This window comes from Aspergillus fumigatus, chromosome 2 (assembly GCF_000002655.1).
Source record: "Aspergillus fumigatus Af293 chromosome 2, whole genome shotgun sequence".
NCBI classification, from domain to species: domain Eukaryota; kingdom Fungi; phylum Ascomycota; class Eurotiomycetes; order Eurotiales; family Aspergillaceae; genus Aspergillus; species Aspergillus fumigatus.
Window position 1 is genome coordinate 4,231,954 of NC_007195.1, and position 17,207 is coordinate 4,249,160.

At 50.7% G+C, this 17,207-nt stretch overlaps 5 protein-coding genes across 5 annotated transcripts; 3 read left to right on the forward strand and 2 right to left on the reverse strand.

Moving 5' to 3' along the window:
* Positions 1 to 468: 468 nt before the first annotated feature.
* On the forward strand, positions 469 to 3,415 carry AFUA_2G16000 (uncharacterized protein). Its single transcript, XM_750842.2, has one exon. It carries the CDS (start codon positions 865 to 867, stop codon positions 2,974 to 2,976), a length of 2,112 nt encoding a protein of 703 aa, XP_755935.1. The 5' UTR covers positions 469 to 864; the 3' UTR covers positions 2,977 to 3,415.
* A 256-nt stretch (positions 3,416 to 3,671) lies between these two features.
* Positions 3,672 to 5,813, reverse strand: AFUA_2G16010 (proline--tRNA ligase; the record flags this gene model as incomplete). The annotated part of the gene is made up of 4 exons (XM_077804228.1): positions 5,308 to 5,813; positions 5,070 to 5,239; positions 3,749 to 5,004; positions 3,672 to 3,682 (listed from the first exon to the last, which is right to left on the reverse strand). The coding sequence occupies exons 1-4, from the start codon at positions 5,674 to 5,676 to the stop codon at positions 3,672 to 3,674; spliced, it is 1,806 nt and encodes a 601-aa protein (XP_077660389.1). The 5' UTR covers positions 5,677 to 5,813.
* Positions 5,814 to 5,858: 45 nt separating this feature from the next.
* AFUA_2G16020 (chaperonin-containing T-complex alpha subunit TCP1) lies at positions 5,859 to 8,106 on the forward strand. The gene is made up of 6 exons (XM_750844.2): positions 5,859 to 5,999; positions 6,064 to 6,111; positions 6,162 to 6,247; positions 6,307 to 6,411; positions 6,480 to 7,514; positions 7,572 to 8,106. Exons 1-6 carry the CDS (start codon positions 5,957 to 5,959, stop codon positions 7,953 to 7,955), a joined length of 1,701 nt encoding a protein of 566 aa, XP_755937.1. The 5' UTR covers positions 5,859 to 5,956; the 3' UTR covers positions 7,956 to 8,106.
* A 197-nt stretch (positions 8,107 to 8,303) lies between these two features.
* AFUA_2G16030 (WD40 repeat domain-containing protein) lies at positions 8,304 to 11,202 on the reverse strand. The gene is made up of 3 exons (XM_077804229.1): positions 10,344 to 11,202; positions 10,180 to 10,290; positions 8,304 to 10,086 (listed from the first exon to the last, which is right to left on the reverse strand). The coding sequence occupies exons 1-3, from the start codon at positions 10,996 to 10,998 to the stop codon at positions 8,696 to 8,698; spliced, it is 2,157 nt and encodes a 718-aa protein (XP_077660390.1). The 5' UTR covers positions 10,999 to 11,202; the 3' UTR covers positions 8,304 to 8,695.
* A 156-nt stretch (positions 11,203 to 11,358) lies between these two features.
* Positions 11,359 to 17,205, forward strand: AFUA_2G16040 (putative rRNA biogenesis protein RRP5). The gene is made up of 3 exons (XM_750846.2): positions 11,359 to 11,891; positions 11,947 to 16,392; positions 16,465 to 17,205. The coding sequence occupies exons 1-3, from the start codon at positions 11,436 to 11,438 to the stop codon at positions 17,029 to 17,031; spliced, it is 5,469 nt and encodes a 1,822-aa protein (XP_755939.1). The 5' UTR covers positions 11,359 to 11,435; the 3' UTR covers positions 17,032 to 17,205.
* Positions 17,206 to 17,207: the final 2 nt, after the last annotated feature.

Consider the following 17,207-nt stretch of genomic DNA (forward strand, 5'->3'; position numbering starts at 1 on the left):
GCCGTTGCTCTTGAGAGGGGTAAGCTTGAGCTTTGACTTGGTAAATGGTAACGGCCTAGGTCATGCATATTCTGGATATGCACTGCGTAAGAACTTTAAAGCCAAGACTGCTGCAGACTGCACGTTCCAGGTAACCGTCTTAAGAAATTCTCCTCGTCGATTGTGGCCCTGTCAGTATGCCATAGTCACCACGAGAAGTCGCCAAGGTGAAGTCTCAATGGGCCTAGTACCCCGTACTTGGTGGTTGACATGAACTTCTCTGTAGCCTATTGAATTACAAATCGAACTCAAGCAGTACACTAATCTAACCGCTCCTGAAAGAGACCCAGAGTTCTGTCTGGGTGTGCCTGTTAGCTTCGGTTTCTCAGTGGATATCCGGAACTGAGCCACTCTCTCCCCCTGATCCAGGAACGGACTGACGGATCAGCGAACTCGACAGCTTTTGAAAATAATTAATTCAGTTTCAATTGCCTAGCGGATTATCACTCCTTTGCAGGATCCGAACATCTCAATCCTTTGAGGGACTCTCCCTTTTCTCTTTCTCGACTCGTTAAGACGAAATATGCAGGTCACTTGTCATTTACTTGCCTGGAATAACTCAGAATTGTATTGAGTCTGATTCAAAAAGCATTGAAGCAATCATGTCTACTCTGTAATGATACGATCTTTTGCGACAGTCTAATCACTCTTCCCATTCCATTCCTTTGTCAACTTTACCTGGACCAGTACTCCTTTGTTATTTTTTCGGATACGGAGTGCTCTGTACATCTGAGCTTCTTCGGTACCAAAGACAATCACCTTCTATACAGGAACGCCCTCGCTGTGATACTTCCGTTCCACCACATTTCTCAGCTATCGTTCATCATGGCTCTCCTGAAGAGACTTTTCCAGGCCGAAAAAGGGTCATCAGCAAATACTGCTGATTCAGATGAAACCCGGAGCCCACCAACTGAAGCTGTCAATCCACTGCAGAGGTCTCTGAGCTTAAATCCTTCACGGCGGCTGGACGCCGACGAACAGTTCAAGAGCATTGACAAACAGTTCGAAGAACTGCACGATCAAATGCAGACACGACCTTTATCTTCTCGCTCCCATGCTCCCACGTCTCGTGCCTCAAGTCGTTTCACGCAGCGCAATCCGCGACATGTCGATCTGCTGGAAGCCTTGTTCTCGTCGCATAGATATCAGGTGCAGATAGCAAATGCACTGTCGCCGACTACTCCTTTTAATGAAGATATCGCCGAGCGCAATATGGTTCGATTCCTTCAGGGTCAGCCGAGGACGAAGAATGTTTATTCCCGTATCATCTCAGCCCTTTATCAGGAAGATGTGGCGGACAGGAACATTGCAAAGAATCGAATGAACAAACGCACAATATCCCGAAGCGCTAGCTCTCGATCGCAGCCTGCAGCAGCAGCACCTGGTGAGGTTACTCAACGTGAAATCGGCAGCCAGTCCCTTACACTGGCCAATGAGGGCAAAATCACGCCGGCCTGCTCACGGCCAGGTTCGAGCTCCTCGTCTCAACCTCGTTCTTTACGGGCTCACAAGTCAGCACCGACTATAATGGCTGAATGTACAAATGCGTCAGGAGAACAATCTGTACCTAATGCTGGAGGCTACTTGGACGTCCCTCCAGCTCACAAGCAAGGCGACCAATGGAGCAACACACCGCTACCGGACAGTCCAACCTTACCTGTGCCAATGACTCAAGCCCGAAAGATGGGTCCGTCGGGAGGGAGGGGCACTCCTGAAGTGACGAGAAGCTCGCCGTCAACCTGCAGTAATGCCTCATCTACATCACCCAGACTCAACTCCAAGAAAAATGTCCGGGACCTTTCCATCAACACGGAGTTAGCAGCTCGAGGAAAACCTAAGTCACGGATCTCGCACTGTGCGATCCAGCCTCCAACTCCTAGCAATCATGATGTCAAGCAGAATCCTAGCATTGCCGAAGTCATCAACAGCCCCCTACCACTCCGAACCCCCACGTTGATGTTTCCCCTGCCCCCCTCAAACCAGAAAGCGGAGGTAGTGGGCATGTTTAAGCAGGCTTTGAATTCGTCCGCAGTGACTATCTCGCCCCATCCCACCTTTGAGACTCTACAGGACGCGATAGTTCGAGAGATTAACTCTCATGAAGCTTTTCGACGTGTTCCTGTTCCTGCCGTTCAAGCAGGTCCTCTCTTTACCCCGTCCCCATCTCAGGAGTCTTTTGATCGAGACGAAATCTCGGCAACTCGAGGGCCGACTAGGAGCTTTTCCACCAAAGAAATGCAATTTTCCAAACTAATCAGCCGCAGCTCTTTCAAAAAGCATAAAAGGGGCTCGGAGCGCAAGAGCATATCAACTACCACACCTGCGATAGTCTTCCGTCGAGGCTCCCCATCACCCAGGAGACGAAGGCACACAGATGCGCCGCCTCCGTCTCAGGGGCTCCTCGGCGTGCCGCAAGACAGAACGCCTGCGGACAACGACGAACCTAAAGAACAAGTGACGTACATGGATATCCTCCTCCGATCACAGAAGTCTCCCCCCAACTCCAAATGGAGAAAGTCTCCAGAAGCTATTCATGGATTCGGACGGACCCAATCGTCCGGCACCCTTGATTCATACAGCTTCTCGGACAGATCTAACCCCACCCCTTCAGTCTATTACATGCGTGCACAGACGTCTTCGTCGTCGAGTGACGGGCAGAACAGCATCTCGGCTGATGACAGTGACGAGGAGATAATTCAGCTCCCCAGCATTGCAACCTCCGGAGTCCAAATCCAGGCTGTCGACGAAAACAACGTCACCTACATGATGCAGAATACCACTCCGAGAAACGCCTATCGGTTGATGAACTGGCCACGCGGCACGCGCAGGACCATTTCTAGTCGAGGAAGTTTCGTCATGAGCGCGAACAAGTCGGCACATCACCCCCCGAGACATGAACACCTGGGCCGGAGGGCACGTTCGGTCGAGTCTTACTGACTTCGGTAACCTTCTATCCTCCCCCTTCCTCAGCGAGGAGATGAAAAAAAAAAGTGTTAATTTAATCAATCCGAGACGAAGCGCGCTGCTGCATTCCCTAACTCACACTCCTTGGAACACCAACAACCACATGACTGTGTCTTTTCCTTATTTCTCGAATCTTCCGTTTCCTCAGTCTGTTTATATACCAGGCGTTCTCCGCAGTCTTCTCTCCATCGTTAAAAGCGTTTCCGTCATTGCATCATCTCTTATCTGTAGATCATGAAGCATAGCTAGGCGGGAAAGAAGTTTCAGATAGGTTAATATCAATCACAGTGATAAGGCAATTACTCCCACCTAGTAGGCATCAATATCTTCCCCGACTTACGATGCCGAGGTACGACTAGGATGCAATGACGATATGCTTCAGGTGTGATTGTTGATTTCCGTGTTCAAGGTACGGATATGGTATGCTCGATTTGACTCTGAATGCACGAACAAAACAACCACAGAGGTATCTCGAAGATCACTCCCCTAACTCACTACACCAATGCACCGAGCCTTGTTTGAATGTACCTTCGACTAAATACATACATCCATCACCGAATCTGAAACAGCAGAGAAAGGAAAATCATAAAGTCATAGTTACCACCGCCATGCAGGCGGATGGGACAATCCGATGTGGATATGCATGACTCGAATGCCATGTCTGACGTTTAGTAGGAACCTGCGCGCAAATTGTCAGTGAATTGTTCGATTCCTTCTAGAGCGAAGGCATAGGGAGGGAGCTTACGTCCAAACATGCACCACTTCTCGGCCATACGGGTGCACTTGGGGTTAACACACTTGGTCTGGCCATGGACGATGCCCTCGGGCTGATCGAAGGGGATGCAGAGAGACTTGGCGCCCATGCTGGGAGCCCTGGCGTCTTGGGGCACACCAGAGTCCTCTTCTGCCTTGCGGGCGCTGAGTTCCTTGATCTGGTCCTCGCACTCCTCAGTGAGACAGTGAGGGATGACACAGATGTTCTTCTCATTGAGTGCGGGGGTGAAATCATCCCAGTTGGTGATGAGCTTGCGATGAGCGCGGAACTCGTCATCTGCGCGCTTGTAGAGATCCTTGTGGATGGTTTCCAGCAGAGCAGGAACGGCGGTGGACAGCTCATCAATGGGAATAGTCGACTTGCCATCCTTACCGGGAATGTCACGACGAGCGGCCGTGACGTAACGACCGACGGACTCACCGGGACCGAATTCAATACGCAGAGGGACACCACGAAGTTCCCAGTCGTTGAATTTCCAGCCGGGGGAATAGCCTTCTCTCTTGTCGCTATCGGCACGGATGCCTGCAGCCTTGAGCAGGGAGACAAGGCTGTCGATCTCCGCGTAGAGCTTCTCACGCTCCTCGTCGGAAGTCTTGGCAGTGATACCGACAGGAACGATGATCGTCTGAGTCTCAGCAACGCGAGGAGGAAGGACCAAACCGCGGTTGTCACTGTGGATCATGACCATAACGCCCAGAGTACGGGTGGAAAGACCCCACGAATTCTGCCAGACGTGAAGAGGAGGCTTCTTCTCATCAGGCTTGGCAGACGGGTCCTCGACGGTAATTCCGAACATCTTACTGAAGTTCTGGCCAAGACCGTGTGAAGTTCCACCCTGGATACCACGGCCAGTAGCAGGAATGTAACCTTCAACAGTGGTGGTGTAAAGACCACCAGCAAACTTCTCCTTCTCTGTCTTTTGGCCCTTCACGACGGGAACAGCGAGGAGCTCTTCGTAAATCCGAGCATAGAGGTTGAGCATGTGTAGGACCTCCTCGCGAGCGGCCTCCTCGGTAAGGTGAGCGGTGTGACCCTCCTGCCACAAGAACTCTCTTGTCCGAAGGAAAGGCTGAGGATGCTTGAACTCCCATCTGACGACCGAGTTCCACTGGTTGAGCTTGAGAGGCAGGTCACGGTGACTTCTGATCCACTTGGCGTAGTAAGGGTACATAACAGTTTCTGATGTTGGGCGGATGGCGATCTTCTTCTCAAGAGGGGTGTTGCCTCTGTAAAGGAGTAAGTCAGCTATACACCAAAGACGTACAACGCTCGTCAAAAAGGAAAATCATACGCGTGAGTCACCCAAGCAACCTCGGCAGCAAAACCTTCGATGTGATCCTTCTCTCTCTGCAGCACATCCTCGGAGACGAACAGAGGGAATGAGCAGTTCTTGACGCCAACCTTCTTGATTTCTGCATTGAACCAGTTTTGGATTTCCTCCCAAATAAAGTAAGAAGCAGGCTGTGTCTCATCAGCAACTGGACCATAATAGTCGACGGTAGTCTATCCATTCCAGCAAACGATCGTACCTTGAGAATGAAGCATCCAGAAACGTCGTAGTAATCCAGCATGTCACCCTTTGTAAGAACCTGCTGGTACCACCCAGGAAAGTCCTCCTCCTTGGAAACATCGATACCGATCAAAGCAGCCCCTTCAATCTTCTTCTTAGGCGCCTTTGATGTAGCCTTCTTAGCCTCCGACTTTCCAATGCCCTTGTTTGCAGCTTTCTCAGCCTTCTCAGCAGCCTGCTTTGCTAGCTTTGCTGCCTTCTTGGCGGCATTCTTGGAGGTCTCGCCTTGGGGAGCGGCCTTATCAGCATCAGCGGGGTTCTGGCTGCGATCAGGAAGGGTGACAGGGTCAGCAGCAACCGAAGTGTCAGCGGGGGTTTGACTGGCCATTATGCAAACGAGGATCGAGTCGAGCAGGCGCTAGAAGAACGGACAGGGAAAAAGGAGGGCGATTGCCTAGGCGGAAGCGAGAGATGACTCGTCCGTGGGAGCAAATTCAGGGCCGCATTCCCCTCGCCAAAGTGGGATGCATCTTCGAAAACATTCACCGCCTCCGGACCGGCAGAACTTTTAGCGGGAGACCAACTGAGAGTGGGTAGCAGAACGAGATCTCCAGCAGTGGAAGCTCGGCCATCTCGTCACAAACACCTTTTTCTACTATCGAGTAATCATGGCAGGCATTTTCGAGGCGCCGCGCAATGCGGACACTCTTTGTGAGCTTCGGCCCCCCCAAATGGGCTCCTCTTTGGGACTGTTCTACTAACGACCATCACACAGTCTTAGGAGGACAGAAAATAACTGGCGCTGATGTCCGCGAGCAGAATGGTGTGTGATAACTGGCATTTCTGATACTTAAATGCTGACGAGAAACGCAGTCCTTGCGACTCAGGCTATTGCAAATGTTGTCAAGAGCTCCTTTGGTCCTTCTGGCCTGGACAAGATGATGGTGGACGACATAGGGGTAAGCATTCAGAGCTCAGCCCCTCGGCATCTCGTGCAGAGTTCTAATTGTCAATATAGGATGTCACTGTAACCAACGATGGTGCTACTATTCTGAGTTTGCTCGACATCGAACACCCTGCTGGGAAGATCCTTGTTGATCTAGCCCAACAGCAGGACAAGGAGGTATGACCTATCGCTCGCGCCAATGTTCTGTCCTGAAAAGCTCTTTCCCTGATCCTGTTATACTTTAGGTCGGAGATGGCACCACTTCCGTCGTCCTTATTGCCGCCGAACTTTTACGACGAGCAAACGAGTTAATGAAGAACCGTATCCACCCCACGACTATTATCAATGGCTACCGGCTAGCCCTCAGAGAAGCTGTCAAGTATATGAATGAGAACATCACCACGAAAGTCGATGCGCTCGGAAAGGACAGCCTGGTCAATATTGCCAAGACTTCTATGTCGAGCAAAATCATCGGCGCGGACGCGGATTTCTTCGCCAATATGGTCGTCGATGCCATGTTGCTGGTGAAGACCACAAACCAGAAGAACGAGGTGAAATACCCAGTCAAGGCTGTGAATCTTCTCAAGGCCCACGGAAAGAGTGGCACGGAATCTATGCTCGTCAAGGGTTATGCACTCAATTGTACCGTCGCGTCACAAGCCATGAAGACCCGGATTACCGACGCAAAGATTGCTTGTCTCGATATGAACTTGCAAAAGGAGAGAATGAAGCTCGGCGTTCAGATCACGGTTGATGATCCTGACCAACTAGAGAAGATCCGTGAGAGAGAGTCCGGCATTGTTCTTGAGCGGGTAGAGATGATCCTTAAGTCTGGAGCGAATGTCATTTTCACAACTAAGGGTATCGACGACATGGTTCTCAAGCTCTTCGTCGAGAGGGGAGCTATGGCTGTCAGACGCTGCAAGAAGGAGGATCTGAGACGGATTGCGAAGGCCACTGGAGCTACCTTGGTTAGCTCACTCTCTGATCTCAACGGCGATGAGAAATTCGACGCATCAAACCTCGGATATGCAGAGGAAGTTGTGCAGGAGCGGATATCAGATGACGAGTGTATTCTGGTCAAAGGAACCAAAGTCCACACCTCGGCCTCGATCATCCTCAGAGGGCCCAATGACTACAGCTTAGATGAGATGGAGCGTTCGGTTCACGATTCTCTTTGCGCTGTCAAGCGCACTCTTGAGAGTGGTAGTATCGTTCCTGGAGGTGGCGCCGTCGAAACGGCGCTTCATATCTACCTTGAAGAGTTTGCAGTCACAGTGGTACGTTCGTAACATATCCTCTTGACGTTTCATTTCGCTAACGGGCCATCTTCACAGGGTTCTCGTGAGCAGCTAGCTATCGGCGAATTCGCCCAATCACTTCTCATTGTTCCCAAGACATTGGCAGTCAATGCCGCCAAAGACTCGTCTGAGCTCGTTGCCCAGCTCCGCAGCCGTCACTGGGCCTCTCAACGCATCGAAGAAAGCCCCGCCAACAAGGACGATAAGGCTATCGTAAAGAAGAAGAACTACAAGAACTATGGTCTTGATTTGACCAAGGGACGGGTCCACGATTGCATCAAGGCAGGTGTCTTGGAACCCAGCATGGGTAAGGTCAAGCAGTTCAAGAGTGCTGTTGAGGCCTGCATAGCCATCATGCGTATCGATACCATGATCAAGCTGGACCCTGAAAGGAAGGAGGATGACGGACACGGTCACTAAGAGCTTGATGACTACTTGCGTAACTTTGCTTGCTTATGCATGGAGTGCTAGATCAGGGTACAGGAGTATAAAAGCATAATAAGCTATCACGAGTACAGATTTCTGGCTCTTTTCATTTCCGTAATCTATGAAATCCTTCCGGTTCCCATCTCTTACAAAGGAGGCTCTATTCCTGTGTCTGGGAGGCCAAAGTTGCTCCTTTTCCGGCCTTGCTCAACACCTCTTAAAGCATACTGAGCGGGGTCTCCCTTGAATGGGGCTCATGAAGCTGTTACTTTCGTTGTGGACATCTCTGGGACCGTGGATTCCCGCTACATGTACATCTATGAAGTTGGGTATTTGGAGAGATACTCTTCAACAGGTGCTCTTCATTTGAGATGAGACTAAAGAAGACGCCTCTGGATATGCTGATCGTTTAGGATATGCCAAGTGGTAAGCCTCCTTTAAGCCTCCTTAGGACATGATCCAAAAGTCTTCACTCTGAACAGAATCGCTCATAAACAAATGCACGTACCCAACCCTCAAAAACCTGAAAACGGGTACTTCCTTAAAATGCACTATGCACCAAGGCACATCCCTGCTATACAATGCACGCCGCTAAATGCCACAGTAAGCTGTTGCATGCCGTCTAGATTGAACAGGCAGACACCACGCTAAATGAACATAAACCAAACCCAGACGCCTCAACATGCTCACATGAACCGTAAACCCAGCAGAGGAGAGATTCGATTCTCGAAAAGTCATTCATCATCGTCGTCATATTGATTCTCGATGTCAGCCCAGCCACACTTCCATCGTCTACCTTCGGTCTCGCCACCGACTCGCAGGTCCCGAGCATCAGGCCCTTCGCGCCAACACCTGGCACTATAGTCGTCGCTGACTGTAATAAGCTCCCCATCTACAGACCAGGAAACAGCTGACACCTCCTTTTTGTGGCCCTCAACCAATGGTGTCCCTGATTGGTAGATCGGCACGGTATCCTCCAGTCGTCCGGACAAGCCAACTGCTGAATTAGTGCGGCGTAAGCCAGAGCGAGTGAATGACATCCCTGGGGACTGGGGGTTCAAATCAACAGCTGGATTCTGGACGCGAGAATGAAGGAATCTCTCGTCAGTCGGGAAGAGAACGGCACAGTGATCACTGCTTCCAACAGCCAACATTTCCACTTTGTCTGCAACGGCCTTGCGGACACTGACTCTGACGTAGAATGAAGACACCTGTAACCGCGGATGGCGAAATCCGTACAATGGACCCAGGCCTTCCTTGTCAGAACCGCCTGAGCGTCTTGGACGATCATTGTACAGAGAAAGTTCAGGTGCATGCCCAAGTACCAGGTGGGACGTGGAGTATGCGTATACAGTGCCATCCCTACAGAGTGTGTAGAGCCGTGAACCATCACCATTGAGTGTCAGCGAGGTGAGTCCAAAGCGCCTATATTTAATGTGGCTATCCGGTTCACGAGTTGTTGAAACGGGAAGGACAGGGCGACCACGACGGTTGCTGTGTGTGGTACGCAAATCCCAGAGTCTCACGCATGCATTGGCCTCTGACGCTGTCACGAAGAGATTTTCGCGACCGGGGGAAAGAAACGTCAATGAGGTTACCGTGATGTCGGAGCGGCCAATTTGCGGTTCGGATTTATCAGAGATAGAAGTTTGGGGGGTCCAAGCATGAGCTCCATGTATCGTATTAAGAACTTGGGGATAAATCATTTTGGAAGCCAGTGACAGCGAATTGTCCGAGTCAGATTCCAGCGAGCACCGGACCTGTAAGGATGGCCTTTCGAACCCTTTGCATCGAAGGTCCCAGATGTTGACATTTCCATCCCGGCTGCAAGTTGCAAGAACTTTATTATTCGCCGCCGGTTGGAACTGAACGCGCTTCACTGAGGACACATGGTTTGATAGACAGTATATCGGTTTCTGCGTAGCCATATCAATCACCTGTGCCGTTTGGTCACCGGAAGCTGTTGCCAGGAGCATATCATCGGACGAGAATTCAAGATCCATTATTGCGTTCATGTGGGGACGAAAGGTTAGGTATGCCTTGGAAAATCCGCTTTTGTCGTCTTTGGCAGAGTCAAGTAATCGAATGCCGCCTTCTTCATCGCCCACTGCAACAAGTGAGTTCGCTATAAGATGGACAACAGTCAGCTAAATCGGTAACAAATGAGGAGGAGGAGGAGGAGGAGGAGGAGGAAAGGATTAAAGAGCAAATCACGTACTGTTACATGTTGCGGTACAGAATGGGAGAGCGAGACGGTCCCCGGTGAAGCTGGTACAGGAATGGCTGTCGGTCGAGCGAGAGTAGAAAGCGGAGGTCATATCCTGCCACCCTGAAACATAGTGAGAAGAGGGTAAGAAGATCCAGTACGAAGAGATGACCAACCAGCCCCAACATTGGATCGCATTGTTACCTGATTGGCCCGTGGTCCCAAGACACTTCGCATGTAAAGCCCTCCGGATGTCTGAAGCGCGTGGGACCGCCGAATAGGCGCAATGGGAAGACATAGCTTGCTAGGCACTGCAGGTTTCGGTTCAATATCTTGCGAGTCATTGCCAGTCTTGATATCCTTAACCGAGAGATTCAACTCCTCTCCATCTTCAATAGGAAACCTGACACGAACTTTCCGCAATGGCGACGATTGTAGCGGAGAACCGATAGAGGAGAAGGACAATTTCCGCTTCCTGCTTGGAGTCTGCATAAGATCTGAAGAGTGATTATCAACAGTTCTATTTCCCACTGCTTTCAATGCACGTGTGAAGGCTGGACCCAGACGATTGACAGCTGGTGAGCTGAGCACCTTCAAGGCCTGCCGATTCGTCCGAACCGATCCCGCGCCATTTCCGGCGTTCAGCATCGAACGAGGAGTAAAGAAGCGCCGGAAAGACCGTGGAGTGACTGGTGGAGGCTTCTTAGGTTTACGTCTCATGCCAGCGTCCGATGCTATGGAGGGTGGAGATGAGGGAAACTCCTGTGCTGGCGAGGCAGGAAACACAGGCTCCGATCGAGGTACTTCGGGGAGGTCATGGCAGGCATCCATTGTGGGTTATAGGCAAACGAAAGACATACAAAGGCATTCTACTCAAAGAAAAACAACAGACGAAAAAGAGGGATAAGAGAAGAATTGGCTAAACGGTGCAAAACTGCGGCATGGTGGAGCTGGGGAGAGGAGCGTAGTCCCTAGTACTGTAATTCGGATTATCAACTATGCGTCGCGGGCAGCAGAACAAATCAATCTCGTGTCGACGTGCTTTTTTCGTGACGCGAGCTGCTTCTTCCAGTAGGCGGTGGACTCTTCAATTAAAGTGATGGGGTTGTACTTGATACGGAAGGCGGTCTGCCGACATAGATCCAGAAATTTTTTGTATCCGCTATTTTTTTGTGAACCGGTTCCGATTAGCTAGCTGGTCTGAAGGACATCCAGCAATTTTGACATAAGGTCGCATCTGATTATCTGGTGCCCTTTGTCTATCAGCTATGGCCCCTATAAAGCGCAAGGGCAATGCTGGGGAGGAGGCAGTGACTCGTCAGCCCCAGAAGCGTGTTCGAGTTGGAGGAGCTGAACAGGGCAAAGATCAGAAAAAGCAGAGAACATCAGAATCTACCAGCGACCTTAAACCTACCGAGCTTACAGTGCTGCGCGATGACGAACCTTCGTTTCCTCGTGGTGGTGGGAGCGTTCTGACACCTCTCGAAAAGAAGCAGATCCATATCCAAGCGACTAAGGATGTGCTGTTCGAGCAGAAAGGGTCCAAGAAGTCGTCTGACAATTTCGCTGTTGGGGATGACGATGAAGACATTGAAATGGACGATGCTGAAGACAATGCGACCTCTACCAAACTGTCTCGGAAAAGGAAGGCCAAAAGCAAGAAGCGCGCAAAAGAAGAAGCAAATGAGAAGCAAGGTGTGCGAATTGAAGGCCTCAACTTCAAGGTAGGCCCGCATTAAGCATATACTGTGGCTGTTAATAAAAGGCTGACGACTGCAGCGTATTGTTCCCGGATCGATGGTATTAGGCCAAGTGTCCAGCATTAATGCTCACGATATTGGTCTATCTCTCCCGAATAACCTGACCGGTTATGTTCCCTTGACTGCGGTTTCCAAGAAGTTGGACGAGAAGATCGAGAAAATTCTTAACGATAATGACAATGAGGATAGCGACGCGGAGGAGGAGGACGGCGACGATGATTCCTTGGATCTGACCGACTACTTTTATCTTGGCCAATATCTGCGTGCATCCGTTGTTTCTGTTGGGAGCAACGCCGCAGATGCTCCTTCGAAGAACAAGAAGCGTATTGAACTTTCAGTTGACCCGAGACAGGCAAACGCCGGGCTCTCAAAATCGGATCTGGAGGTCAATACAGCCATTCAAGCTTCGGTTGTCAGTGTGGAAGACCATGGTCTGGTGATGGACCTGGGTATTGAGGGCGCGGACGTCAAGGGCTTTATGTCTAAGAAGGAGATCGACCCCAAGACAGACTATTCGAGCATCAAAGAAGGATCGGTTTTCCTTTGTATGGTCACCGGCCAAAACGCCAACGGAAGTGTTGTCAAACTATCTGCCAACCTTCAGTCTGCCGGATCTATCAAAAAATCACATTATCTCAGCACGGCGTCGACAATCAACTCATTCCTTCCTGGTACTGCAGCAGAAATCTTGTTGACGGAGGTTTCTTCTAGCGGATTGATCGGTAAGATCATGGGTATGCTCGATGCCACAGTGGACTTGGTACAGTCTGGTGGCAACTCTGGAAAAGACGACTTGACAAAGAAGTTTCAGATGGGTGCGAAAATCAAGGGACGTATTGTCTGCACCTTCCCAGCTTCTGAGCCATTCAAGGTCGGCTTTTCAATACTCGACCATGTTTTGAAGTTTGCGACTGAGGGTCATGGTCCTGGCACCTCTGAGGATGCGCCGGCAATCTCTGCAATCATACCTGAAACAAAAGTTGTCATGGTTGATCCCGGAATGGGTGTTTATGTGCAGATGGGCTCTACGAAGCACGTGGGCTTTGTTCATGTCTCCCGATTAGCAGACGGAAAAGTTGAACACATTGCACCAGAACACGGTCCCTTCCGAATCGATTCTGTCCATGAGGCTAGGGTTGTCGGCTACAGTGCTTTTGATGGCCTCTATCTACTCTCCTTTGAGAGGAAAGTTATTGAGCAGCCCTTCTTACGTATGGAGGATGTGACTGTGGGTACTGTGGTCAAGGGGAAGATTGAGAAGCTGTTAATTGGGCCGGCGGGGGTTGACGGACTGATTGTGACCTTGGCGGATGGTATCACCGGTCTTGTTCCCTCTATGCACTTCGCAGACACGGCCCTTCAATTCCCTGAGAAGAAGTTCCGGGAAGGCATGACGATCACTGCTCGAATCTTGTCGGTCAACCTTCAGAAGCGCCAGATTCGCCTAACTCTGAAGAAGAGTCTACTCAACAGCGAATCTGCCATCTGGAAAGATTACCAAGATATCGTCCCAGGCTCTCAGTCTCCAGGTACTATTGTAAACATTCAACCACATGGCGCTGTCGTTCAATTCTACGGCTCAGTTCGTGGTTTTCTTCCTGTGTCGGAGATGAGCGAAGCTTACATCAAGGATCCTTCGCAACACTTCAGACAAGGGCAGGTGGTTAACGTTCACGCTTTAAGTGTGGATCCAGCTCTTGGAAAACTAGCAGTTTCGTGCAAAGACCCCTCGACCTTCACTGAGACCTATAGAAAGGCGTTCGAGAAGATTCAGCCCGGGTTGCGTGTCACAGGGACGGTGTTTGAGAAGTCTGTCGATGATGTTCTGCTCAAGTTGGACGAGTTCGGTCTTATTGCTCGGTTAGATCTGGCGCATGTGGTGGACGGTCCTGAATCCAAACAAATCTCGGCCCTTTCAAAAATTCGTGTTGGCCAGAAGCTCAATGATCTTCTTGTACTTGACATTCAGAGAGCCCGCAGACTCATCAAAGTGTCGGCTAGAGCGAGTCTCAAGAAAGCAGCCAAGCAAGGATCTCTCCCGGCCAAGTTTGAGGACATCCAAGAAGGCGCTGAAGTCACTGGTTTTGTCCGAAACATCACATCCGACGGTCTGTTTATCGAGTTCCTCGGTGGCATTATTGGATTGGTACCTAAGAGACTCTTAGCGGACGAGAACGTCAATAAACCTGATTATGACATGGTCAAATCGCAGCTTGTTACTGCAACTGTCCACTCCATCGACCGAGACTTCCAAAGGTTCATCCTGAGCATGAAGCCTTCGGAAGCAACCTCAGCTGGTCCAAAGAAACCCGCTCCCAAGCCTACTCCCTCGAACGATGAGGTCACCAATGCTGTGGACGAAAGCATCAAGTCGATGTCTGATTTCACCTTTGGCAGGACTGTGAACTGTAAGGTTGTATCTGTCAAGGCAACCCAAGTGAACGTCCAACTTGCAGACAACATTCAAGGTCGCATTGACGTCTCCGAGGTCTTCGATAAGTGGGAAGACATCAAGGATCGCAAACAACCGTTGCGATTTTTCCGCCCCAAGCAATCAATCTCAGCTAGAATCCTGGGAATCCATGATGCGCGCAGCCACAAATTTCTTCCAATCAGTCACCGCTCTGGGAAGTTCCCCGTGTTTGAACTTTCTGTTAAGCCAAGTTTCCTACAGGCCGCCAATCCTTCCCCGTTGAACTTGGAGCAAGTCCAGGTTGGCTCAACCTGGGTCGGTTTCGTCAACAATGTTGCTGATGATTGTCTCTGGATCAACCTCTCACCCAATGTTCGCGGACGACTACGTTTCATGGACGCTTCGGATGACTTGTCTCTTTTTGCCGATGTGGAGAAGCACTTCCCAATCGGCTCAGCGCTGAAGGTCCATGTCGCTGCCGTTGACACCGAAAAGGGTCGCTTAGATCTTACAGCCAAGCAACGGTCTAGCAAGCTGTCTTTCGAAGATATTTCTGTTGGCATGATTCTTCCCGGACGAGTCACGAAGGTCACGGAGAAGCAGGTTATCATGCAACTCAGCGACACGGTCGTGGGTGCGGTCAATCTGATTGATCTGGCCGATGACTACTCGAAGGCAAACCCTACCGTTTACCATAAGAACGATGTGCTACGTGCTTGTGTGGTGGGTGTTGACAAAGCCAACAAGAAGATTTCCCTCTCTCTCCGCCCGTCGAAAGTTCTAAGTTCCTCCCTTCCGGTCCAGGATCCCGAAATCACTTCCATGAAGCAACTCAAGGTCAATGATGTGGTTCGAGGATTTGTCAAGAGAGTCGCTGATAGCGGTCTCTTTGTGACTCTGGGCCACGATGTCACGGCCTACGTTCGTGTCTCTGACCTGTCGGATTCCTACCTCAAGGAGTGGAAGGACTCCTTCCAAGTCGACCAGTTGGTCAAGGGACGGGTGACTGTCGTTGATCCCGAGCAAGGCAGATTGCAAATGAGTCTCAAGGAATCTGTCTTGGATCCAGAATACAAGGCACCGATCACGATGCATGACCTCAAAGTCGGTCAGTTTGTCACTGGTAAGGTTCGCAAAGTAGAGGAATTCGGCGCCTTCATTGTCATCGATCGGTCCGCCAACATTAGCGGTCTATGCCATCGTAGTGAAATGGCTGACAAACGAGTTGACGATGCCCGCACCTTGTACGAGGAAGGCGACCTAGTCAAAGCCAAGATCATCAAGATCGACCGTGAGTCAGGGAAGATCTCATTCAGCTTGAAGGCTTCCCACTTCAAGGATCATGATGAGGAAGATGAAAGCGGCAGTGATGAGGAGGGTGACTCCAACGGCGTCAGCCTAGATGGTATGGGCGGTGTCGACGTAGAAGGTAGTGACGATTCCGAGGACGACGACGATGATGATGAATCTATGGGGGGCGTCGATCTTGAGGAAGACAGTGAGAGTGATGGTGGGGAGAGCGATGAGGATGTGGAGATGACCAGCGCACCTGTTAAAAGAGACGGGGGCCTCGGTGCAACAGGCTTTGACTGGAGCGGAAACGTCAAAGACGATGAGGACGAAGCGATGCAGTCTGATTCCGACGATGAAGACAACTCTCGGAAGAAGAAAAAGAAGAGCCGCAAGCCTGAGATCCAGGTTGATCGGACTGGCGAGTTGGACGCCAATGGGCCTCAGTCGGTTGCCGACTACGAACGGCTCCTGCTCGGTGAGCCTGACTCTTCGCTTCTCTGGCTGAAGTACATGGCCTTCCAGTTGGAGCTCGGCGAGGTCGAGAAAGCCAGGGAAATCGCCGAGCGTGCCCTCCGCACCATTAGCATCGGCCAGGACACCGAGAAGTTGAACATCTGGGTGGCTTTGCTCAACTTGGAGAACACATACGGCAATGATGACAGTCTCGACGAGGTGTTCAAGCGCGCCTGCCAGTACAATGATACGCAGGAGATCTACGACCGCATGACGAGCATCTACATTCAGTCAGGAAAGAATGAAGTGAGTCACCCCTGATACCATTCACCAACCGATATTTCAAGTATATGAATGCTGACCCAATTGACCTTACAGAAAGCGGATGAGCTCTTCCAGACTGCCCTCAAAAAGAAGATCTCCAACACGCCCAAGTTCTTCCTGAACTACGCAAGCTTCCTGTTTGATAGCATGGCGGCGCCCGATCGTGCTCGTTCTCTGCTTCCTCGCGCACTCCAGTCTCTGCCCTCTCATACGCACGTGGAGCTTACCTCTAAATTCGGTCAGCTGGAGTTCCGCTCGCCCAACGGAGACGTTGAACGTGGCCGAACTGTGTTTGAGGGCCTGCTCTCCTCGTTCCCCAAGCGAGTTGACCTGTGGAACGTACTCCTGGACTTGGAAATCAAGAATGGCGATGCGGAGCAGGTCCGGCGGCTTTTCGAGCGCGTCCTTGGTATCCGGGATGCCAAGAATGGTGCTGCTGCTGCTGTTGCTACTCCCACGGATGCTAGCAAGAAGCTTCGTCCAAAGCAGGCCAAGTTCTTCTTTAAGAAGTGGCTGTCGTTTGAGGAGAAGCTGGCAGCTGCTAATGGCGGCGATGAGAAGATGGTGGAGGAGATTAAGGCCAGGGCGGCGGATTATGTCAAGTCTCTGCAGAACGCATGAGCATTGCAGATAATCATGTAAAGAGCTGGATCTTGTTTTAGTTCTCATTGGGTGTTCTGGGGTCATAGATGCATTGTATATACAAAAGCATTCGGAAGCCATGTCTTCTCGTCAATAGGCATAGAGACTTTTCTTGTGTATGTGATGCGCAAAGTAAATCATTTCTTCTTTATCAA

Bases quoted from the DNA above. Each gene is read 5' to 3' on its own strand.
- AFUA_2G16020 (XM_750844.2), top strand. From the start codon at position 5,957: ATGGCAGGCATTTTCGAGGCGCCGCGCAATGCGGACACTCTTT. The intron at 6,112-6,161 runs GTGTGTGATAAC...CGAGAAACGCAG, and splicing joins TGATGTCCGCGAGCAGAATG to TCCTTGCGACTCAGGCTATT. The intron at 6,412-6,479 runs GTATGACCTATC...GTTATACTTTAG, and splicing joins CCCAACAGCAGGACAAGGAG to GTCGGAGATGGCACCACTTC.
- AFUA_2G16030 (XM_077804229.1), bottom strand. From the start codon at position 10,998: ATGGATGCCTGCCATGACCTCCCCGAAGTACCTCGATCGGAGCCTGTG. The intron at 10,291-10,343 runs GTTGGTCATCTC...ACTATGTTTCAG, and splicing joins GCGATCCAATGTTGGGGCTG to GGTGGCAGGATATGACCTCC. The intron at 10,087-10,179 runs GTACGTGATTTG...TCCATCTTATAG, and splicing joins CTGTACCGCAACATGTAACA to CGAACTCACTTGTTGCAGTG.
- AFUA_2G16040 (XM_750846.2), top strand. From the start codon at position 11,436: ATGGCCCCTATAAAGCGCAAGGGCAATGCTGGGGAGGAGGCAGTGACT. The intron at 11,892-11,946 runs GTAGGCCCGCAT...TGACGACTGCAG, and splicing joins TTGAAGGCCTCAACTTCAAG to CGTATTGTTCCCGGATCGAT. The intron at 16,393-16,464 runs GTGAGTCACCCC...TTGACCTTACAG, and splicing joins TTCAGTCAGGAAAGAATGAA to AAAGCGGATGAGCTCTTCCA.
- AFUA_2G16000 (XM_750842.2), top strand. From the start codon at position 865: ATGGCTCTCCTGAAGAGACTTTTCCAGGCCGAAAAAGGGTCATCAGCA.